Source organism: Cervus elaphus, chromosome 19 (genome assembly GCF_910594005.1).
Source record: "Cervus elaphus chromosome 19, mCerEla1.1, whole genome shotgun sequence".
In the NCBI taxonomy this organism is placed as follows: Eukaryota; Metazoa; Chordata; class Mammalia; order Artiodactyla; family Cervidae; genus Cervus; species Cervus elaphus.
This window is the reverse complement of record NC_057833.1, coordinates 69,755,869-69,780,392: the sequence shown is the minus strand read 5'-3', so window position 1 is coordinate 69,780,392 and position 24,524 is coordinate 69,755,869. Positions and strand designations below refer to the sequence as shown.

At 44.4% G+C, this 24,524-nt stretch overlaps 1 protein-coding gene across 1 annotated transcript; it reads left to right on the top strand.

Moving 5' to 3' along the window:
* The first annotated feature begins 21,040 nt into the window (after nucleotides 1-21,040).
* On the top strand, nucleotides 21,041-23,201 carry LOC122675575 (carbonyl reductase [NADPH] 1-like). The gene is made up of 3 exons (XM_043874497.1): nucleotides 21,041-21,511; nucleotides 22,209-22,316; nucleotides 22,514-23,201. The coding sequence occupies exons 1-3, from the start codon at nucleotides 21,226-21,228 to the stop codon at nucleotides 22,981-22,983; spliced, it is 864 nt and encodes a 287-aa protein (XP_043730432.1). The 5' UTR covers nucleotides 21,041-21,225; the 3' UTR covers nucleotides 22,984-23,201.
* Nucleotides 23,202-24,524: the final 1,323 nt, after the last annotated feature.

Below are 24,524 nucleotides of genomic sequence, written 5' to 3'. Positions count from 1 at the left end.
GACCCTGAGCAAAATCCCGCATCTACTGTATCCCCTAAATCGTAAAATGAAGAGAACTGTTATGGGATTCTTGTAAATTATCCAGATATCAGTGATAGTGCTGAAAACACACTGGAGGGGCCAAGTGTCCTATGTCATGAGTCCCTGAAAGAGGGGCCCAGCTGCACCCAGGGCATTGACGAGAAGCTTCCTGCTGCCCAGGACCACGTCTGGCTCCCCAAGGCCCCAAGAGCTGTCCACCACATCCCCAATGCACAGAAGCTCCATGTTGTACAGACGCCCCTACTGTCATGGTTACCTGTCACTTCCCACCTCTGATTGTCAGCCCTGGGGAAGCAACAGCCCCTGAAGGCAAAGGCAGAGCCCTTCCTGAAGAGTCAGGTTGACTTCACAACTGTAGGCCTTCAACTAGCCTGTTATTTTCCTCCTCCCCCTGCACCCCACACCATATGACAGCAGAGGATTATCAATGTCTAGATCAACAGTCAGCATCACATCTGCTAGTTTGGAAATGGACAGTGGAATCACAATGATCATGCACCCTTAGTTCCAGAAAAATAAAGCCCATGTGATTAACCAGTTGTTAACTGTGACCTAAGACAAATCAAAATGCATGCACTTTCAACAAACCTAAGGATATGTAACTTTTAAGTACAACATTCCAATTATGACCCTGCACACAGTAAGAGGTTCATAAACAACCCTTCAATATGGGATACACTGAATTCCAGAGTCAGATAGCCTGCCCACACAGAAAGTCTAATCACAGGACCTATTGTCAAAAGCTGAGTTTCTATCAAGAGAGCAGGCAGAGCTATGTCCTTAGAGGTGGTTGTATTGTTGTTCAGTCGCTCAGTCATGTCCAGCTCTTTGTGTCCCCATGGACTGCAGCACGCCAGGCTTCCCTGTCCTTCACCATCTCCTGGAGCTTGCTCAGACTCATGTCCATTGAGTCAGTGATGCCATCCAACTATCTCATCCTCTGTTGCCCCCTTCTCCTCTTGCCTTCAGTCTTTCCCAGCATCAGAGTCTTTTCCAATGAGTCGGCTCTTTGCATCAGGTGACCACAAAGTATTGGAGTTACAGATTCAGCAGATTCCTTCCAATGAATATTCAGGGTTGATTTCCTTTAGGATGGACTGGTTTGATCTCCTTGTTGTCCAAGGGACTCTCAAGGGTCCTCTCCAACACCACAGTTCGAAACAGTTACCCTAGGTAATTTCATTGCATCTTAGGAAGAAGTAACCATTCCAATTCTGCGGGTTTGATGAACCCAGCACAAGACAATAACTGCACTCCTTCCTCTTTTTGGAGACCTACACATGCACGCATGCAGCACCTCTAATGACTTTTATTCCTCTACCAGGAATCCTTAGTCCCCTAATGTCCCTTCACTAAGCAGTTTTGTTTGGAGGAATCTCACCACTCCACCCTGCAAACTACAGTGTATCTCAGAGGTGGGATCAAGAGAGGGCTGTGTCCTGGTTTGGCTCAGGATGCTGCAGCAGGGAGGGGTGCCATCAGGAGTGGTCATTAGGAACCTTCTGGAACATCTGGCCCCTCCTAGGAGGGAGGGAAAGGGGCGGGGCCTCCTTCTCAACTAGTCACAGCACTGGACCCGGAACCCTTGGCATTTCTGCCTGTGATGGTCCTCCATGTCCCACTCTGCCCGACCTGGGGTGGCCTCCAGCCTGGTAAGCTCTACTAACTGGAAAGGGCCCCGTGCACCCTGCCATGTCCTTGGCCAATACCCCCACGGCGCTGGTCACCGGAGCCAACAAGGGCATCGGCCTTGCCGTCGTGCGTGACCTGTGTTGGCAGTTCCTGACGTGCTACCTGACGCACTGTCTCCTGGGCTGCAGTCCTCGTTTTGCCCCAATTAAAACTTAACTTGCAACTCTCACATTGTGCATCTTTTTTAGTTGACAGTTTCAAACACATCTTTATTCATCAAAATAGGAACCATTACAATGAATACATTTTTGCCAATGAGAAATAAGTTTGTTTATTCCTGTAGCATAATTCCATGCTTCAGGATTCAGTGAACTCTCCGAAAGCATTTTCTGCCTCTTCTGGTTGTGGAAACTTTTCCTCTGTGATATTTTAACCATGTACATGAAGTACATTAAAGTGAAAAGAAATTGGTGAAATTAGTGTTCACATATTTTATTTAACCCACCACAACCAGAACATCATCTCTGTAATATGTAATGAGGATGGAAATTAGTGAGATAATATATAATTTGTTGTAGTGAGTCTTAACTTTTCTTTTAGTTTCTTTTTGGTTGTGCTGTGTGTTCCTTGCTGCACAGGCTTCCTCCAGCTGCAGCACTCAGGTTTCTCGCTGCAGCGACTTCTCTTACTACAGAACACAGGCTCCTGAGCACAGGCTCAGTAGTTGTAGTCCGTGGACTTAGTTGCCCCTCAGCATGTGGAGTCTTCCCGGAGCAGGGATCAAACCCATGACCCCTTCATTGGCAGGCAGATTCTCAACCACTGGACCACAAAGGAAGTCCAGTCTTGAAATTTTGAGAGTTACAGCACATCACAGTTTAGACTGTTTACATGTCAAGTGCTTGGTGACCACCAAACTAGGCAGCATGGTTTTTTGGTTTTTGTTTTCAAAATAATGATGCAGTCTTTCCTCAAGCATGTGAAGATGTTACTCTACTAATTGTAATTCTCCTTCAGGATTCAATTTATAAGACTGACTAGTGATTGCTAGTACACAATTTCTCATTTTTTTTTCAAAAGTTGAATTTTTGCCTTAAATGCACAAACTTTTAAAACATAGCTCAGTTGGTAAAGAATCTGCCTGCAATGCAGGAGATCCCAGTCGAATTCCTGGGTCGGGAAGATCCCCTGGAGAAGGGAAACGCTACCCACTCCAGTATTCTGGCCTGGAGAATTCCATCGACTATATAGTCCATGGGGTGGCAAAGAGTCGGACACAACTGAGTGACTTTCACTTTCATACACACACATACACACATTGTAAACCAAAATCTCAGAAACAAAGACTTGAAATAAGGAAAGATTTATTAATATTTGGGGTTTGTTAGGACTGCATCCAGGAGATATATATTCAAGAAGTACTTGAATTGTGTGCCACTATACTACAAAATAGAAGGAAGCTTATAAAGGCAAAAAAAAAAAAGTAAGGTCACAGTTACATAAGTTGTTTGCCAAGAATTACGATTGGAGCTGGCAAAAATCTAAGGGTTCCCTCCCCCCATTAAACAAGGATTGGTTGAGTTCTGCAATGGTTACAAAGATGCAAGTGGGAACCTGAGAAAACAAGGTTGAAGGTAGCAGGTGTTCCCTTGGATTTGATACAGTTCAGAAAGATTCAGTTCTTACTGATACAGGGACATGTCTGAGTCCAGATCCTCAATGGCTGCCCAACCCCATTATGTTTGTATGAACTATGATGATTCCACGAGGACTCAAATCTGTCATCCACACACAGATATAAAATGTATTTTCAGGACTTCCCTGGTGGCCCAGTGGTTAAGACTTCAAGCTGCCAATGAAGGGAACATGAGTTCCATCCTTGATTGGTGAAGTTCCACATGGCACACACCCAAAAAATGTATTTTCATATGGTCTGTGCCATATTCTTTAAGTTCATGCATGCAAATATTAAAAATACATATAAGACCAGAGTTGACCTAATCTTTACCTGATGATTGACATCGTATTATGTTGGGACTGTCAGTCTGGGGAGTCAGACGACTTTCCAACTCATACTAGCCAGCCAGTCAAGCCAAGACGGTCCCTTGACCCCTGCTGCCTATTCAAACCTTTTGTAGTCTCCTCCCACATTAGACCAGAACTGGCCTGTGTGACCAATAGCCATGGCAGAGTAGTGGTATGTGATTTATGAAACTAGGTCATAAAAAACTCTATTTGCCTTCTGTCTTTCTCACTGTTCCCTGGATCACCCACTCTGGAGGAAGCCAGAAGCTACATCTTGAGGATGCCCTAAGAGTCTACAGAAAGGTCCACTTGGCTAAGAACTGAAGCCTCCAACCAAGAGCCGCAAGAGCCAATAACCTTGGAAGGGATCCTCCAGGTTCCGTCAAGCTTTTAGAAGATGCACTCCAACTGACATCTTCACTACAACTTCACGAGCCTTGAGCCAGAACTGCCCAGCTAAGCCATTACCAAATTCCTCATCTATGGAAACCGGGAAAACAAATGTTTCTTGATTTAATCACTAAGTTTGACTAATTTGTAATGGAACAAAAAGTTGCCAATATACAGGTTTAATTTTAAAATTAAAATTGGCAATGGGGAATCTATATCTGTAAAATTTTCTTTAGATATAAATTAAGGTATTGAAGACTTCTATAGCTTCACAAATTTGGTATTACAGAATATATATTTTCAGTTCAGTTCAATTCAGTTCAGTCGCTCAATTGTGTCTGACTCTGCGACCCCATGAACCGCAGCATGCCAGGCCTCCTTGTCCATCACCAACTCCCAGAGTCCACCCGAACCCATGTCCATTGAGTCGGTGATGCCATCCAACCATCTCATCCTCTGTCGTCCCCTTCTCCTCCTGCCCTTAATCTTTTCCAGCATCAGGGTCTTTTCAAATGAGTCAACTCTTCACATCAGGTGGCCAAAGTATTGGAATTTCAGCTTCAACATCAGTCCTTCCAATGAACACCAAGGACTGATCTCCTTTAGGGTGGACTGGCTGGATCTCCTTGCAGTCCAAGGGACTCTCAAGAGTATATGTTTTATACCAACCATTTCTTAGCACTTTAAGACAAAATTTTTATATTAAGTATTGATGAGCAAAATAGAATACTGAAATGTTTTACTTAGTAAAAATTCTGAACACTGAAATGTTTTACCTAGTTAAAATTCTGAAATTTTGACAATAGTTATAATTAGTTATAATTTTTTAAAGTGACTTCTAAAGCCATATTCTATCAATTTCATTATGTTCAATTAATACCTATAGAAATAAATATTTCTGCAAACTAAAAGTTCAATATAAAATACCATCAAAAATCAGACTTGCTAAATGTGAAGTTCAAAAGCCAATGAGATACTACAGAACAAATAAACCTTAAAACACAATGTGAAAGAAATCAGTAAGTCACAAAGAGCACATATCTTATCACTCCATCCATATGAAGTGTTCCATATAGGCATAACAACAAACAGAAATTAGATTAGTGGTTGCCTAGGACTGGGGGGAAAGGATGCAACTATTAATAGGTATGGGATATCTGCAAGGGGAGGGGGGCAGGCAGGGTCATGAAACTGTTCTAAAACTGTGGTGATGGTTGCACAATTACGTGAACATATTAAAACCATTGAAATGTATGCTTTAAATGGGTGCATTATTCAGTATTATCTCATAATAAAGGGAAGGTTCAAAGAATAAGAGTTGCTAAATAGCAGGGGATAAATACATCTTTTGACAGCAGCACAAAGATTCTTCCCAAGGAATATAATGTCTCTGGAAACTGCTAAAAAAAAGTCTTCTCTTTGACAGACCACTGATAACTGGGAGTACCCATCACCAGCTGAATGGAGAGGAGCGGAAAACAGTGAGAAAGCTGTAAAAGAACATTGGTGTGGCTACCAAGATGCTTTCAAGTCTGCTTTCAAAAGGGATACCTCAAGTTTACTCCACTATAGAAAGCCTCCTGTCATAATAAATTGAGTTGCAGTACTAAATGCTGGTCAAGAATCCACCTACAATGCAGGAGACACAAGAGACATGGGTTCAATCTCTGGGTCAGGAAGATCCCCTGGAGGAGGGCATGGCAGCCTACTTCAGTGTTCTTACCTGGAGAATCCCATGGACAGAGGAGCCTGGCTGGCTACAGTCCAAAATGTCTCAAAGAGTTGGACACAACTAGGCATCTCAGCATACATACATTAAATGCTGAGAGCAGGAACTCAATAAAGATTATCTACCATTTTTTTAAAAGCCAGGAAGGGAGGGAAGGGAAAGAAAGCTAACAATCCAATCAAGTTTCTTTAGAGACATTTAATAATACCAGATACAAAAAACATAATAGTTATCATATATAATTTCTATGATGATAGAAAACATGTAAGACCAAATTATAGAAAAAGAAAACCAAACGTTATATATGTAGGCAAGAATCCTTATTTGTGAATCAAAATCACAACTAGCTGTTGAACAACCAATAACAGGAGGAGGACGCTAAAGTGAAGTGAAGTGAAATTCACTCAGTCGTGTCCAACTCTTTGCCACCCCATGGAATTCTCCAGGCCAGAATACTGGAGTGGGTAGCCTTTCCCTTCTCCAGGGGATCTTCCCAACCCAGGGATCAAACCCAGGTCTCCCACATTGCAGGTGGATTCTTTTTTTTTTTAAATACTATGTTGTATATTTGAAAGTTGATTAGAGAGATCTTAGACTTTCTTATAACAAAAGAAATGTAGCCATGTGGTGTTGGATGTTGACTAGATTTATTAAGGTTATCATTTCATAATATTTACATATAGAATCCTTATATTGTGCATCTGAAACTAATGTATTGTTATATGTCAATTATACCTCAATTTTCAAAAAATTGAAAGTGCCACTTAATTCTTTTGTCTTCCTAGAATTTGTTTCCTCATAATTTGTTCACAATATTAAGTCAGATTTAAATCATTTCTGTCAAGATGCGCAGGTATAATGACACCTTTCCATCAGGCCTCCTTTCTTTATCTGCCTTCTGACCCACACCAGAGTACTCTGGTGATACAGAGCTAAAATATGCCCTCCTCTTAAAAGATCAAAGTTCTTAGTTGCTCAGTCATGTCTGACTCTTTGTGACCCTATGAACTGTAGCCCGCCAGGCTCCTCTGTCCATAGGGGTTCTCCAGGCAAAAATACTGGAGTGGGTTGCCGTGTCTTTCTCCAGGGGATCTTCCTAACCCCAGGGATCAAGACCTGGTCTCCTGCATTGCAGGCAGATTCTTTACCTTCTGAGTCATCTTGTGATACAGACAAGTATGAAAAAAATAGAAATTTGCTCAGACTTCCGTTATAACCTTGACTGAAGGAATATTTTTTCCTCAATAGTTAGAAAGTGAAAGAAAGTGAAGTCTTTCAGTCGTGTTCCACTCTTTGCTACCCCATGGACTGTAGCCTGTCAGGCTCCTCCGTCCATGGGATTTTCCATGCAAGAATACTGGAGTGGGTTGCTATTTCTTTCTCCAGAGGATTTTCCTGACCCAGGGATCAAACCTGGGATCTCCCGCACTGCAGGCATACTCTTTAACGTCTGAGCCACCAGGGAAGCCTTTTCAGTTATTGACTGTAGAACAGCAAATACAGGAAAATAACATCCTTTAACATCCTGGCAATCTTTTATTTATTATTTTTTTGTGCAATATAGTTTTATTAAAGTATAAAGGAGATAGAGAAAGCTTCTGACATAGACGTCAGAAGGGGGCAGAAAGAGTACCCCGCAGGTGGATTCTTTACCAGCTGAGCCAGCAGGGAAGCCCAGGAGGATGCTGGAACCTACCAAAAAAAAAAAAAGGGATGCCCCATATCCAAAGACAAAGAAGAAGCCGCAGCAAGATGGTAGAAGGGGAACAATTACAATAAAATCAAGTCCCACACCCACCAGGTAGGCAATCCACAAACTGAAGAACAATAATACCAAAGAGATTCTCCCACTGTTGTGAATGTTCTGAACCCATATCAGGTTTCCCAGCCTGGGGATCCGATAAAGGGACTGGGAATCCCCTGAGAATCTGGTCTTGAAGACCACAGGATTTGATTACAAGACTTTCACAGGACTGGGGGAAACAGAGATTCCAGTCTTGGAGGGCACAACAAAATATTGTCTGAACCAAGACTCAGAGGAAAAGAGCAGTGACCCCAGGGAGAGTGAACCAAAACTACCTGTGGAGTTTTGTCTCCTGTGGAGGCATGGTGCAGCAGGGTTCACCACAGGGATGGGGGTACCAGTCTGGGATGGTCTCCTTTGGCATAAACGGTCTTGGCAGTCACCATTGATGATACAGCCTGTAAACCTAAGGTCTGGGTCACCTCAGGCCAAAAAAACTACCAGGAAGGGACCACAATCCCACCTCAGTTCAGTTGCTCAGTCGTGTCCGACTCTTTGTGACCCCATGGACGGCAGCAAGCCAGGCTTCCCTGTCCATCACCAAACTCGGAGCATGCTCAAACTCATATCCATTGAGTCGGTGATGCCATCCAGCCATCTCATCCTCTGTCATCCCCTTCTCCTCCTGCCTTCAATCTTTCCCAGCATCAGGGTCTTTCTCAGTGAGTCAGTTCTTCGCATGAGGTGGCCAAAGTATTGGAGCCTCAGCTTCAGTATCAGTCCTACCAATGAATATTCAAGACTGGTTTCCTTTAGGATGGACTGGTTGGATCTCCTTGCAGTCCAAGGGACTCTCAAGAGTCTTCTCCAACACCACAGTTCAAAAGCATCAATTCTTCAGTGCTCAGCTTTCTCTACAGTCCAACTCTCACATCCATACATGACTACTGGAAAAACCATAGCCTTGACTAGATGGACCTTTGTTGGCAAAGTAATGTCTCTGTTTTTTAATATGCTGTCTAGGTTGTTCATCTTTTCTTCCAAGGAACAAGTGTCCTTTAATTTCATGGCTGCAGTCACCATCTGCATTGATTTTGGAGCCCAAAAAAATAGTCTGTCACTGTTTACATTGTTTGCCCATCTATTTGCCATGAAGTGATGGGACCCGATGCCATGATCTTTGTTTTCTGAATGTTGAGCTTTAAGCCAATTTTTTCCCTCTCCTCTTTCAATTTCAATAAGAGGCTCTTTAGTTTCTCTTTGCTTTTTGCAATATGGGTGGTGTCATCTGTGTATCTGAGATTATTGATTTCTCCCAGCACTCTTGATTCCAGCTTGTGCTTCAACCAGCCCAGCATTTCTCATGATGTACTCTGCATATAAGTTAAATAAGCAAGATGACAATATACAGCCTTGATGTACTCCTTTCCTCATTTGGAACCAGTCTGTTGTTCCATGTCTGGTTCTAACTGTTGCTTCTTGACCTGCATACAGATTTCTCAGGAGGCAGGTCAGGTGGTCTGGAATTCTCATCTCTTTAAGAATTTTCCACAGTTTGTTGTGATCCACACAAAGGCTTTGGCATAGTCAGTAAAGCAGAAGTAGATGTTTTTCTGGAATTCTCTTGCTTTTTTGATGAGCCAGCGGATGTTGGCAATTTAATCTCTGGTTCCTCTGCCTTTTCTACATCCACCTTGAACATCTGGAAGTTTATGACTCACATACTGTTGAAGCGTGGCTTGGAGAACTTTGAGCATTACTTTGCTAGCATGTGAGATGAGTACAATTGTGTGGTAGTTCGAACATTCTTTGGCATTGCCTTTCTTTGGGACTGGAATGAAAACTGACTTCTTTCAGTCCTGTGTCCACTGCTGAGTTTTCCAAATTTGCTGACATATTGAGTGCAGCACTTTCACAGCATCATCTTTTATGATTTGAAATAGCTCAACTGAAATTCCATCACCTCCACTAACTTTGTTCATAGGGATGCTTCCTAAGGCCCACTTGACTTCACATTCCAAGATGTCTGGCTCTAGGTGAGTGATCACACCACTGCAGCTATCTGCATCATAAAGATCTTTTTTGTTTAGTTCTTCTATGGATTCTTGCCACCTCTTCTTAATACCTTCTGCTTCTGTTAGGTCCATACCATTTCTGTTCTTTATTGAGCCCATCTTTGCATGAAATGTTCCCTTAGTATCTCTAATTTTCTTGAAGAGATCTCTAGTCTTCCCCATTCTATTGTTTTCCTCTATTTCTTTGCACTGATCACTGAGGAAGGCTTTCTTATCTCTCCTGGCTATTCTTTGGAACACTGCATTCAGATGGGTATATCTTTCCTTTTCTCCTTTGCCTTTCGATTCTCTTCTTTTCTCAGCTATTCGTAAGACCTCCTTAGACAACCATTTTGCATTTCTTTTTCTTGGGAATGGTTTTGATCACTGCCTCCTGTATAATGTCATGAACCTGCATCTATAGTTCTTCAGGCACTCTGTCTATTAGATCTAATCCCTTGAATTTATTTGTCACTTTCACTTTATCCTTGTTAAGGGATTTGATTTAGGTCATACCTGAATGGTCTTAGTGGTTTTCCCTACTTTCTTCAATTTAAGTCTGAATTTGGCAATAAGGAGTTCATGATCTGAGCCACAGTCAGTTCCCGGTCTTGTTTTTGCTGACTGTATAGAACTTCTCCATCTTTGGCTGCAAAGAATATAATCAATCTGATTTTGGTATTGACCATCTGGTGATGTCCATGTAGAGAGTCTTCTCTGTTATTAGAAGAGGATGTTTGCTATGGCCAGTGCATTCTCTTGGCAAAACTCTTTTAGCCTTTGACCTGCTTTGTTTTAAACTCCAAAGGCAAATTTGCCTGTTAATTCAGGTATCTCTTGACTTTCTACTTTTGCATTCCAGTCTCCTATAATGAAAAGGACATCTTTTTTGGGTGTTCCTATTACTATTTTCTTAATTGCTTTGGGTTTATTTTTGGTAGGTAGGTCTTATCCTTCTCTTGTTTCCTGGCTAGAGAAGTTCCTTTAGCATTTGTTGTAAAGCTGGTTTGGTGGTGCTGAATTCTCTTAACTTTTGCTTGTCTGGAAACTTTCGATTTCTCCATCAAATGTGAAGGAGAGTCTTGCTGAGTATTCTTGGTTGTAAGTTCTTCCCTTTCATCACTTTAAATGTATCATGCCATTCCCTTCTGGCTTGCAGAGCTTCTATTGAGAAATCAGTTGATAGTCTGATGGGAGTTCCCTTGTACATTATTTGTCATTTTTCTCTTGCTGCTTTTACTATTTTATCTCTGTCTTTAATTTTTGTCAGTTTGATCACTATGTGTCTCAGGGTGTTCCTCCTTCTGGGACACTGTGCTTCCTAGACTTGGTTGACTATTTGCTTTCTTGTGTTCAGGAAGTTTTCAGATATTAGCACTTCAAATATTTCCTCAGGTCCTTTCTCTCTCTCTTCTCCTTCTGGGACCCCTATAATGTGAATGTTGATGTGTTTAATGTTGTTTCAGAGGTCTCTTAGGCTGTCTTCATTTCTTTTCATTCTTGCCTCTATCTTTTATTCTGAGGCAGTGGGATTTCCACCATTCCATCCTCTAGGTCATTTATCCATTCTTCTGCCTCTGTTATTCTGCTATTGATTCCTTCTAGTGTATTAATTCATCTCTGTTTGTTCGGTCTGTAGTTCTTCTAAGTCTTTAGTAACCATTCCTTGCATCTTCTCAATCTTTGCCTCCATTCTTGGCAGCTCAGCCAAGCTGTGCTTGGGAAAAGCTGAGTCATGATGAGATCGCAGCTCTGCATAAATCTGAAACTCACTAAGCAAACATACTTGGATTAAATGCACTGAAATTACACTAAAGAAGGTGGGTGGGAGAGCTCCGTTTGTCCACCCCATACACACTTTGGATATTGATTCATTTTCAGTTGACCTTTGTGAGCACAGATTTCACTGAGAGCAAAGAAAACATATATGTATCCTCCTTGTGTTGCAGGAAGGGGGACCCCTTCCAGGGCCTGAAACTGGGCTCTTGTCTAACACTCGGAAATGAATTGTCCGAGACACATGTGCTGACAAAGCAAGAGATTTTATTGGGAAAGGGCCCCAGGTGGAGAGCAGGAGGGTCAGGGAGCCCAGGAGAACTGCTCTGCCACGTGGCCCACAGTCTCGGGTTTTATGGTGATGGGATTGGTTTCCGGGTGGTCTTTGGCCAATCATTCTAATTCACAGTCTCTCCTGGTGGCGCACTCATCACTCAGTCAAGATGGATGCTAGCGGGAGGGATTCTGGGAAGTGGACGGACACACAGTGTCTTCTTTCAACCTTTCCCAAACTCTTCCAGTTGGTGGTGGCTTATTAGTTCCCTATTCCTTATCAGGATTTCCTGTCATAAAACAACTCATGCAAATGGTTACTATGGTGCCTGGCAAGGGTGAGCAGTTTTCATCAGCGTACTTCCCTTAACACTTGGACAAACCTAAAATTACCCACTTAGCACCCAAAGGAGTTATGCAAGATAAATTAAACACATTGAGGCAAGAGGCTTGGCACACAAGGAGAGTTTCATAAACACTTTCGCCCACGTGGGGGCGCACTGGGATCCCACAGAGCTGGGTACCCGGCCCACACTTGGAAACCTGCTCTTGGGACCTTTTGTCTCTCATTCCCTCTCTTGAGTTTCTCTGAAGCAAGGAAGTGAATCTAGGTCCTGAGAAGCAGGTACGAGGTCGAAATCATTTCACTGTATTCAAGAAAAAAGCAAGCATCCTCATTTTGCATTGGATGACCGGCGCCTGCCCAAGAAAATTGTCAGCACTTGTTTTTCTCCTTTGGGGTTTCTCCTACACTAGTTTCTGCATTCAAACTGCAGTAAATCTTCAGACCCTTTCGACTCACCACCGTCTGGTTTTGCTCTGGGGAACCCCCTCTCCACCCCCGCAGACCACCGCTTGGCTCAGTTGTGGCTCAGAGGTGGGATCAACAGTGGGTGCAACGCGGGGAGGAGTACGCTCGCGATGCGGTGTTTGAAAACCTTCAGAAACAGACAGCCCCTCTTAAGAAGGGAAAACTGGGGACCGGAGCCTCTTTCTCTACAAGTCACAGCGCTGGAGCCTGGAACCCAGTTCTTGCTGGCTTCTCTGACTGTGGACCGGCCTCCGCAGGTCGCGCCGCCGGTGACTTTGGGACAGTTGCGCTCTCCAACTCAAGCACCTGGAGCGCCCCTGCCGTTGGCTATGTCATCCAACACCTGCATGACGCTGCGCTGCGCATAATGCTGGTCACGGGGGCCCAGAAGGGCATCGCCTTCAAAGCTTTAAGGATCTGAGAATATGCGCTCTAGCCAGAGGGAACTTCGTGTTTCTCTGGCTCAGAATCCTGGGCCCCATTCCAGGTAGTCCCGCAGCCTCTTTCTGATTGAACTTTGCGCAGCCCGGTTATTTTGTAATACAATCTTACATAAACCACAAGATGGCAAAAGGATCCAGAGGTCCCAAATCTTCACCCTTGGGGCAGCCTCCCCCAGTGTTGCTATATTACTACAAAACTATAAGGCATTATCAAACTGGGAAATTCACACTGGCAAAATACTACCAATTTTACTATTGTTTATATCTTCTCATGGAATACCACCACATGAGTACTGTTTATTCACACCACTTTCCTTTTCTCCTGAAAGCTGCTGATACCACACCATTTCATATTCAAGCAGAGGTGACTATGAAAACAAACTTCTTTGGCACCAGAAATGTGTGCCAAACAGAGCTCCTGCCTCTAATAAAGCCCCAAGGTGAGTCTGATTGGAGCCCAGACTGCAGTGCTTCTGGCAAGATCTGGGCCCACCTGGCTCTGGTCTCATCTACAGGCCCCCTACCACTCCTGCTCAGCTTCGCTGGCCTCCACCGTGTCTCCACCCAGCCGGGTGTCCTGCACCTGAGGTCCCTCCACACACTGCCCAGGTCCTTGGCGCTGTCTGTCCACCTGCTTTTTGCACAACTGGCTCTTTCTTCTCTTTCCCCTCTTAGCTCAGAAGTTTCCTCCTCCAAGGGGCCCTTGACTTGCTCTGTGCCCATCACAGGGGGAGTTCCCTCAGGAGTCCTTCCCAGACCTTCTCTCCCCTGTCCCCCTCTTACCCAGGCTAGTGGAGCCTGCACCACCACCAGTTCATTAGCACACCACCCCACCACTCCCTACCACAATCTGTCAACTGCCTAGAAAATTCCCAGAGTTCCAGGCACACATTCTGTCTTCTTACCTCTCCATCCTCTCCAGATCCCCCCCTTCCTCCCCTGAATCCCCTCATCTAAAACAAATATTTCCAAAGACTCACACTTTCCCGAGTCATCTTGGTCACTGATCCCCTCATCCACCCACCAGGCACCTGGAGGTCACCTTGCCTGCCCACATATTGTCATTTAGCAGGTCCTAAGAGTTGTCTGATTGAGTTTCTTCCCAACCTTCTCCCCCGTCCCAGCACTACAAACAGGCCTTCAGCTGTCATTTCTAGACAACTGTAAACCCTTCTTAGGGAACCCCTGCCCTTCCTGAGTCTCTTCTTTTCTGAGCAAGCTCACTGCCCCTCCCAAAAATCCTGAAGTGAAGTTCAAGCCCTTAGCATGGCTAGTAGAGATCTCTATAATCCGATAACTGCCTTCCAGTGTGCTCAGTGTTCTGGACAAAACAAACTCATATTCCTTTGGGTTAAACTACTGTAATGTTTACACTGAAGTAAGTGGCCACAACCATTAGACAGATCCTTTTAGAAAGATTAAGAGTGTGCCTAGAGATTAGTAGACATGTTTACAATTTACACCCTGCTTCTGCCCTGTTTCCCTGTCTGGTCCTCCTGGAAAGTTCTACCACTTCTAAGACTTGGCTCACTAGGAGTTCAGAAGTCCACTCCTTAGCGTGTCATGTGACTCTCCAGTCCTCCCAACACTTGAGGGCAGCTGTGGGGTTCCCAGTCAGCTGTACGTGGTCTCTGCCTGCCTCTTGGGCCTCGTGCTGATGACTTCTGCGTGGCTACTCTTCTTATTAACTGGGCGGTTCCTTGCTGTGTTTGGGCTTTTTCCAGAAGGAGTAATGAATAATCTCTGGGTTTGCTAAGGCAGCCTCTGTTTAACACTTTATCTTGCCTCACAAAGCTTAGAGTACACGGAAATTTAAGTACAGTATATTATCAGATGAATGCAAGGTTTACATGCCTTTTGACATGGGAGAAGTCTTCCGTGTCAAGTTTTGTTGGGAAAAGCTATAGTGGATCATCTTAGCATGACTTAATCCAGGGTGTGATTCTGCTTGAAGGGTGTGGGGTCCAGGGAGAGGGCTCCAGGTGACTGGCTCCAACCCCTGGGGACTGGGTCAATGGGCGGGGCTGGCACGGAACACATTGGGAAGAGCAAGCAGGCACTTTCAGGAATTTATTACCTGGAGAGAACTTTGGATCTCCTGGTCAAGCTTCCTAGGTTGGTATTGTCACCATTGAGGTAGACTAGCTAATACCGAATAAAAAAGAGGCTGTCATCTGATTATCGATTATAACCAACCTAGAAGTTAATAGCTTTTCTTGCTACTGTGCAGATGGAAGACATGTGAAAAAGTAAGAAGGCACAGCATAAATTGGGCTTCCCAGGTGGCACTTGTGTTAAAGAACCAGCAGGACACATAAAAGACATGGATTTGATCCCTGGGACAGGAAGAGCCCCTGGAGAAGGGCATGGCAACTCACTCCAGTATCTTTGCCTGGGGAATCCCATGGACAACGGAGCCTGGCAGGCTACAGTCCATAGGGTCACACAGAGTTGGACATTACTGAAGCAATGTTAACACACACACGCACAGCATAAATTGCTCCACAGATTGATCTCGATTCAAGTTAATTCAGACTCTTTTGAAGGGTACTTTTTGTGGTCTGTTCTGAACCAAAAAGGGCTCTTATCCTTAACCTTCTCCAGCAAACTTGCTGATGCAAATGATTTAATCTAAGCTACCAGTCTCTTCCTAATTGCTTTTTAGCACAGCTTTCACTTTTTTTGTTTTTTTACTCAAAGAAGGAAGAAAATGAGCATTGGACAAAAAGTACAATAGTACAGTATAAGAGTATGAAGCCATTTATGTACATTTTAAGGGAATATAAAAATAATACCATTAAGTGTTCAGAAATAAAAGTAATGGTTTAGGTTTCATCACCCTCCCACCCCTCTTCCTAATCTTCTCCCTTTCCTCATGAACAGACCCAGTATTTGATATCATAGTTGTTGTTCAGTCACTCAGTCCTGTCCGACTCTTTGTGACTCCAAGAACTGCAGCACGTCAGGCTTCTCTATCCTTCACCATCTCCCAGAGTTTGCTCAAACTCATGTCCATTGAGTCCGTGATGCCATCCAACCATCTCATCCTCTGTCATACCCTTCTGATATCATAGTGGTCCCTGCTTTTTTTTCATTCTGAGCTCTCAGCCATTAGCCAGGCTATAATAGGACTATGTTCAACATCTGAGTTATTTCTAGTTTTTGGAAATTATTAACAGAGCTGCAATAAACATCTGTGCATGGGTTCTTATGTAATAATAAAATATCATTCACCTAAGGTAGATATCCTAAACGTCCATTTTTTTCAACTCCATTTGTTAAAAAGACTTTTTAAAATAGAATTGGCCACAAAATTATGGGCAATTGATATTTTACAGAGGTTTGCCTCTCTCTTGATTGTGTACCACGTCAAGATTATTCTAGCATCATAATAATTCTTGAATGTTTCTCTTTTCCAAAAATATTTTGGCTATTCTAGTTCTTTTGCAATTGCACATAAATTTTAGAATGTTCGTCTGTATGTACAAAAAAACTTACTGAGATTTTGATTTAAATTGCATTAAATCATACAGCAATATGAGACCAATTGACATTTTACCTGAGTCTTATTAACTCATGAATGCAATGTGTCCCTCCGTTTAGGTCTTTTTTTTACCACCATCCATGGGATGCTCCAGGTGAGAATACTGAAGTGGGTTGCCATGCCCTCCTCCAGGGGATCTTCCCCACTCATGGATCGAACCCGAGACTCTAATGTCTCCTGCTTTGGCAGGCAGGTTCTTTACCACTAGGGCTACCTGGGAAGCCCCCACACTCTGATTCAAATGAAATCACATCCTTTTGGAGGAACTTCAGACCTCTTGGTTTTTATGTCCTATCTTTTCCCCTTTCTTGTGCTAAATACCTAAACCACAGGTCTGAAGGTGGGGGCAGGGATGGTGACACTTCTGAAAGGTTGCTGCTGTGAGCCATGTGTTATGCCTGGATTCGTGACCTTCCCAGGAATGGGTTTCAATTCAGGGTCAGAGACGAGGCTTGACACCCGGAGCTTCTTGGGTAGCAAAGTCTTATTAAAGTATAATAGAGATACTGAAAGCTTCTGGCATAGACTCAGAAGGGGAAGGAAAGTGTGCTCTCTTGCTAGTTTTTCGCAAGTTGTTTTGTCTCTTAGCAAGCTATTAATCAGATAAGAGAGCCGCCTCAAGGCTGTGGGAGTTTCACCAGGCCCCCAACCCACAGTATGCAGTTTAGAGATAGGATGGCACGAGGTGTGTCATCCCCACCCACATAGGCGGCACCATTTGAAGAAAGGCAAATTCCAAAGCAAATACATAGTTTGATTAACACAGATTAAGAAACATGTCCATAAGAAAAACACATTGGTTACCTCAAGGCAGAACCAGGTGTCCTCAACACAGAATTAAAAGATGCCTCTTTTAATTCTGTGTAGAGAAGGAAAAAAAAATCTGCCATTTGCAGTTTGTTTCCTCTTGCCACTTGGGGACTTCTGGCATTTCTACCTGCTCAGTTCAGTTCAGTCGCTCAGTCCTGTCCCACTCTCTGCGACCCCATGGATTGCAGCACGCCAGGCCTCCCTGTCCATCACCAACTCCCAGAGTTTACTCAAACTCACGTTCATTGAGTCGGTGATGCCATCCAACCATCTCATCGTCTGTTGTCCCCTTCTCCTCCTGCCTTCAATCTTTTCCAGCATCAGGGTCTTTTCAAATGAGTCAGTTCGTCACATCAGGTGGCCCAAGTATTGGAGTTTCAGTTTCAACATCAGTCCTTCCAATGAATACTCAGGACTGATTTCTTTTGGATGGACTGGTTGGATCTCCTTGCAGTCCAAGGGACTCTCAAGAGTCTTCTCCAACACCACAGTTCAAAAGCATCAATTCTTCTGAGCTCAGCTTTCTTTATAGTCCAACTCTCACATCCATACATGACTACTGGAAACACCATAGCCTTGACTAGACGGACTTTTGTTGGCAAAATAATGTCTCTGCTTTTTAATATTCTGTCTAGGTTGCTCATTACTTTTCTTCCAAGGAGTAACCATCTTTTAATTTCATGGCTGCAGTCACCATCTGCAGTGATTTTGGAGCCCAAGAAAATAAAGTCTGACACTGTTTCCTCAGTGGGGCTTCCCTCATAGCTCAGTTGGTAAATTATCTGCCTGCAATGCAGGAGACCTGGGTTCGATTCCTGGGTCAGGAAAATCCCCTGGAGAAGGAAATGGCAACCCACTCCAGTATTCTTGCCTGGAGAATCCCATGGACAGAGGAGCCTGACAGGCTACAGTCCATGGGATCGAAAGAGTCGGACACGACTTAGCAACTAAACCACCACTGTTTCCCTGTCTATTTGCCATGAAGTGATGGGACTGGATGCCATGATCTTAGTTTTCTGAATGTTGAGCTTTAAGCCAACTTTTTCGCTCTCCTCTTTCACTTTCACCAAGAGGCTCTTTAGTTCTTCTTCACTTTCTGCCATAAGGGTGGTGTCATCTGCATATTTGAGGTTATTGATATTTCTCCCGGCAATCCTGATTCCAGCTTGTGCTTCATCCAGCCCAGCATTTCTCATGATGTACTCTGCATAGAAATTAAATACGAAGGGTGACAATATACAGCCTTGATGTACTCCTTTCCCAATTGGAACCAGTCTGATGTTCCATGTCCAGGTATAACTGTTGCTTCCTGACCTGCATACAGATTTCTCAAGAGGCAGGTCAGGTGGTCTGGTATTCCCATCTCTTTCAGAATTTCCCAAAGTTTGTTGTGATCCACACAGTCAAAGGCTTTGGCGTAGTCAATAAAGCAGAAATAGATGTTTTTTTGGAACTCTCTTGCTTTTTTGATGATCCAGCAGATGTTGGCAATTTGATCTCTGGTTCCTCTGCCTTTTCTAAATCCACCTTGAACATCTGGAAGTTCACTGTTCATGTATTGCTAAAGCCTGACTTGGAGAATTTTGAGCATTACTTTACTAGCGTGTGAGATGAGTACAATTGTGTGTTAGTTTGAACATTCTTTGGCATTGCCTTTCTTTGGAATTGGAATGAAAACTGACCTTTTCCAGTCCTGTGGCCACTGCTGAGTTTTCCAAATTTGCTGGTATATTGAGTGCAGCACTTTCACAGCATCATCTTTCAGGATTTGAAAGAGCTCAACTGGAATTCCATCACATCCACTAGCTTTGTTTGTAGTGATTCTTCCTAAGGTCCACTTGACTTCACATTCCAGAATGTCTGGCTCTAGGTGAGTGATCATACCATCATGATTATCTGGATTGTGAAGATCTTTTTTGTACAGTTCTTCTGTGTATTCTTGCCACCTCTTCTTAACATCTTCTGCTTCTGTTAGGTCCATACTGTTTCTTTCCTTTACCGTTACCCTCTTACCTGTTACCCTCTCACTTCTCTTTCAATGACACTCCTGTGTTAGGAGCTGGGAGGGGGGCTCTGTAGCCCCTGGTCTTCCCAGCATGTTACTTCCCTTTGCATGCTACTTCTGCCTCACAAACAAGAGCAGTCTAGGTTCCAGCATCCTCAGGATGCGCAGCCCAAGGTAGAGCCTTGGTCCCATAAGTGAGGGCTGGGTTGGAGAAGGAAGTCCTAACCTCCTAGGTACACTTGCCAGGAACTGAACCTCTGCAACAGGTAGCTGAGGAGCAAGATGAGAAATGCTGATGACGTCCCCATCTTGGGAAGATACCACAGCCCCTTGGCCGGGAGGGAGCCCTGTGTCTCGAATGCACCATGGCAGAGTGAAGTTTCCATTGTTATGGTGAGAAAGGAGGAAAGGAAGCAGCAGTCATGGTTGAAATAGATTCTCTCTGTTCTCACCTGAGTAACTGGAGATAGTCTGGAAAAAAAAAATGTTTCTTCATTTGCTGTACACCCTCAGCACCATTTCCAGAGACTTTAACTAGTTCAGTTTTGAAAATAATTTTCACAAGACATGCTGGGTAATAGGTTCACAGACTTCTTCCTCTGGTCATTACTTATTTATTGACTTTGAGTGAAATAGTTCATTCCTGTAAATTCTAAAATAATTAGATGTAGCTTAATTTTTAAAAACATTAGAAATAACATGTTGTTACTTATAATAATAAAACAGATAAAACTCATTGAGGAACCCCTTCCCAAAATACATTCTCTTCCTTCCCTAATGTCCTCTTTCAAGAGGTCAGTCCTGTCCCCAATTAGGTATTCATCCTTCTCGTGCTCGCCTTTCTATGTACTGATTTGTGTTGTATTTTAGGCAGAGTGGTGAATGTATCCAGCTTTGTCAGTGTCAACTCTCTAAAGAAATGCAGCCCTGAACTGCAGCAGAAGTTTCAAAGTGAGACCATCACGGAGGAGGAGTTGGTGGGGCTCATGAACAAGTGTGTGGAAGACACAAAGAGCAGGGTGCACAGGAAGAAGGGCGGGCCGGATAATATAAATGAAGTGACAAATCAGCGTCACGGTCCTGTCTGGAATTCAAGCCAGGAAACTGATTAGGCAGAAAGGAGGAGATAAGATCCTCCTGAATGCCTGCTGCCCAGGGTGGGTGAGGACTGACAAGGGTGGGGGCAAACACAAAGCCTTAAGAACCCCAAAAGAAGGAGCAGAGACCCCTTGACTCTTTTGCTCTCGGATGCCAAGGGGCTCCACAGTCAGTTTGTTTTCGAGAGAAAAGTTGTGTGTGAGCTCAATCACAGCTGTACCCATAGGTCTGATTATGTTCCTATCCCAGGTTCACCAAACAGACACTTACACTGTCACAAATTTCCCTACACAGACAAAAGAAAGAAAAAAGAATCAAAGTATCCCTATCAAAGTATTGGGAGGTGGCTGCTAATTTTGTAAAGAGTTTTTGCCACCTTGTGGAAGGTAGCACAGGAGGCTTCTCTGTCCACAGGATTCCCCAGGCAAGAACACTGGATGGGTAGCCACTTCCCTCTCCAGGGGATCTTCCGAAGCCCGGGATCAACCCGGGTCTCCAGCGCTGCAGGCAGATTCTTTACCATTTGAGCCAGCAGGGAAGCCCTATGCTCCAACATGAAATAAAAAGTTTAAAGAAAAAAACTGGGTTGTGCTCTGACGTGACTGAGAAGACAGTACGAGGAAAGAGGTGGAGCCAGGAGTGGTATTTATTCCTTATGGAACATTTGATCCCTCCTTAAGCGGGGAGAAAGCGGCAGAGCCTCCTCCTTCTCAACTAGTCACTGCACTGGAGCCTAGGACACAGTTCTTTGCCTTCCGGGACTGTGACGGGTCTCCACGTCCCACGCCGCGCCACCCCGTCGGTCTCCAGCCTTGTCAGCTCTACTCCAAGGGGCCCTGCACACCGGCCATGTCCTCCACCCGCGTGGCGCTGGTCACCGGGGCCAACAAGGGCCTCGGTTTTGCCATCACGCGTGACCTGTGTCGGCGGTTCCCGGGCGACGTGGTGCTCACGGCGCGGGACGAGGCGCGGGGTCTGGCGGCCGTGCAGCAGCTGCAGGCGGAGGGCCTGAGCCCCCGTTTCCACCAGCTGGACATCACTGACCTGCAGAGCATCCGCGCCGTGCGCGACTTCCTGCGCAAGGAGTACGGGGGGCTCGACGTGCTGGTCAACAACGCGGGCATCGCCTTCCCGTGTAAGTGGGTGGGAGCTGGGGGCGTTATAGCCACTGTGAGGGGAGCCAGACGGGGCGGGGCGGGGCTCCTGCCTGAACCTCTGCTGTGGGATCTAGAACCCCCTCCCTAGAGATGGAGCACAGGCCAGAGGTCACAGGGAGAGCAGGTCCTCCGAGATTAAAAGCTTTTCCAGCAAGAAGGCCTTGCAATAGCTTTGATATCAGTGTTAAGGACAACGCCCAGGATTTTTTCAGTATTGATCTCATTGAACTTAGGATCAGTTGGGTATATCTTGCTTTGAAACCAATAAAAAATTGTAGAGAGTGGTACAGTGAGAGATTGCCTGAGCTGTCTTCGTTCAGCCTCCCCTGATGATGCCATCTTACATAAATACACGGCTTTATCAAACTGTAACCAACTTCCTCCCTGGAGAAGGAAACGGCAATCCACTCCAGTATTCTTGCCTGGAAAATCTCATGGGCAGAGGAGCCTGGAGGGCTGCAGTTCATGGGGTCGCAAAGAGTCAGACAGGACTAAGTGACTGAGCATACATCAAACTGCAAAATTCCCACTGTTACAATACTGTTCACTAATTCTACCCACCTCTTAGACTAAAACAGATTTCACAGGAAAAAATACTGTATCAAGTAAGCATTTTTACCATATGGCTTATATTTATTAATCCTGGTTTGTTTGTTTGTTTTTCTGCCCTAAAAGTTAGTGACTCCATGCCAGTTCCAATTAAGGCAGAAATGACCATGAAAACAAATTTTTTTGGGACCCGTGATATATGCACAGAACTCCTGCCTCTAATGAAACCCCAAGGTGAGTCTGCCTGAGCCCAAACTGCAGTGTTTCTGACAAGATCTAGGCCCACCTGCCTCTGATCCCCAGACCCCCTACGTCTCATTGGAAACTGGTAACTGGCTCTCCAGTGGGAATCGAGACCAACATCTCAGCGAATTGGGTATTCATTATTATCATATATACCTTCCCAGATAATGGTTTGTGTTGCATTTTAGGTAGAGTGGTGAATGTGTCTAGCGGATGGGGCTTCAAAGCTCTTGAAAGCTGCAGCCCTGAACTGCAGCAGAAATTGAGAAGTGAGACCATCACGGAGGAGGAGCTGGTGGGGCTCATGAACAAGTTTGTGGAAGACACAAAGAACGGGGTGCAGAGGAAGGAGGGCTGGCCGGATGATAATATATATGGAGTGACGAAAATCGGCATCACGGCCCTGTCCAGAATCCAAGCCAGGAAGCTGAGTGAGCAGAGAGGAGGAGACAAGATCCTCCTGAATGCCTGCTGCCCAGGGTGGGTGAGAACCGACATGGGGGGACCCAAAGCCTACAAAAGCCTAGAAGAAGGAATAGAGACCCCTGTGTACTTGGCCCTTCTGCCCTCGGATGCCGAGGGGCCTCATGGACAGTTTGTCCATGAGAAAAAAGTTGCAAAATGGCAATTCATGCCGCAGTTCTACCCAAAGCTCTAAGCCCCACTTTGTTACCTGTCCTGATTAGACTAAGAAAACACAGTGTTCGAAATATCTCCCCATGAAAAAAATCAAAACATACCTACTTCGATGTAAATTTCAAAGCCACTTTGAAATGGCTACTATTCTGTGAGATCTTTTGTGATTTCTTATGTGATCCCAGGGAATAAAAGAAGAATGGATGACAAATAATGAATAAATATCAGTAGATAAATACATGGTTCTTTATAAATGTCTGTTTGTTCCAACTGATTATATGCCGAACCAGCTCAGAAGTCTAATAGACCAAAATGTAGGTCAAGGAAAGTGAGAGTATGACTTGGGGAAAGAATTATCATCAATAGGGCCAGATGGGAAATACTTTTAGTTTTCAGGTTCAAGTGGTCTCTGTGAGAACTGTTCACCTCCTCTCTTTCACCATGAAAATAGCCAGAGACAATATAGAAGCTGACAAGCATAGCCATATTGGGTCTGCCAGCTTTAGCTGACCAGCCTCTAGTGTAACATGGACCACATCATGAGGGGAAAACATCTGCTCTGGTGCCTGTAAGTGCCAAACTCATTGGGAAAAAAAAACAATTGTAAATGTGAAATGTGAGGGGGCGCTGGTATGAAAGATAACATCCTACAAGAATCTGAGACGATGGGGAAAATTGACAATGGATGGTATGATGGGTATGAGAGATCACTGTGAAATCTCTTCAGGGTAAATGTGTCATTTTTGTGGGATGAGGTATCAGGAGGTCTGAAACATTAGCATGCTTCTGCAAACTATACACAGAAGTGGAACACATAACTAGAGTAACATATTCATCACAGTTGAACCTAGTTGGGAGGACACCTGGGTATCCACTTTATTATGCTTTCAATTTTCTACTTAAAATGTTTCAAGATAAACATCTTGAACCAAAAAAGCCTGGCTCTGCACCTTTCCTGTGTGATCTTGAGCAAAATCCCACATGAGCTGTATCCTCTCAAATTGTAAAATGAGGAGAACTGTCATAGGATTGCAGTACTGTAAAGGTTAATTGTCTGGATATAGGTGACAGTGCTGAAAATACATTGGAAGTGCCAAGTATCGTATATCATGAGTCCCTGAAAGAGGGGCCCAGCTGCACCCAGGGCATTGACGAGAAGCTTCCTGCTGCCCAGGACCACGTCTGGCTCCCCAAGGCCCCAAGAGCTGTCCACCACATCCCCAATGCACAGAAGCTCCATGTTGTACAGACGCCCCTACTGTCATGGTTACCTGTCACTTCCCACCTCTGATTGTCAGCCCTGGGGAAGCAACAGCCCCTGAAGGCAAAGGCAGGGCCCTTCCTGAAGAGTCAGGTTGACTTCACAACTGTAGGCCTTCAACTAGTCTGTTATTTCCCTCCTCCCCCTGCACCCCACACCATATGACAGCAGAGGATTATCAATGTCTAGATCAACAGTCAGCATCACATCTGCTAGTTTGGAAATGGACAGGGGAATCACAATGATCATGCATCCTTAGTTCCAGAAAAATAAAGCCCATGTGATTAACCAGTTGTTAACTG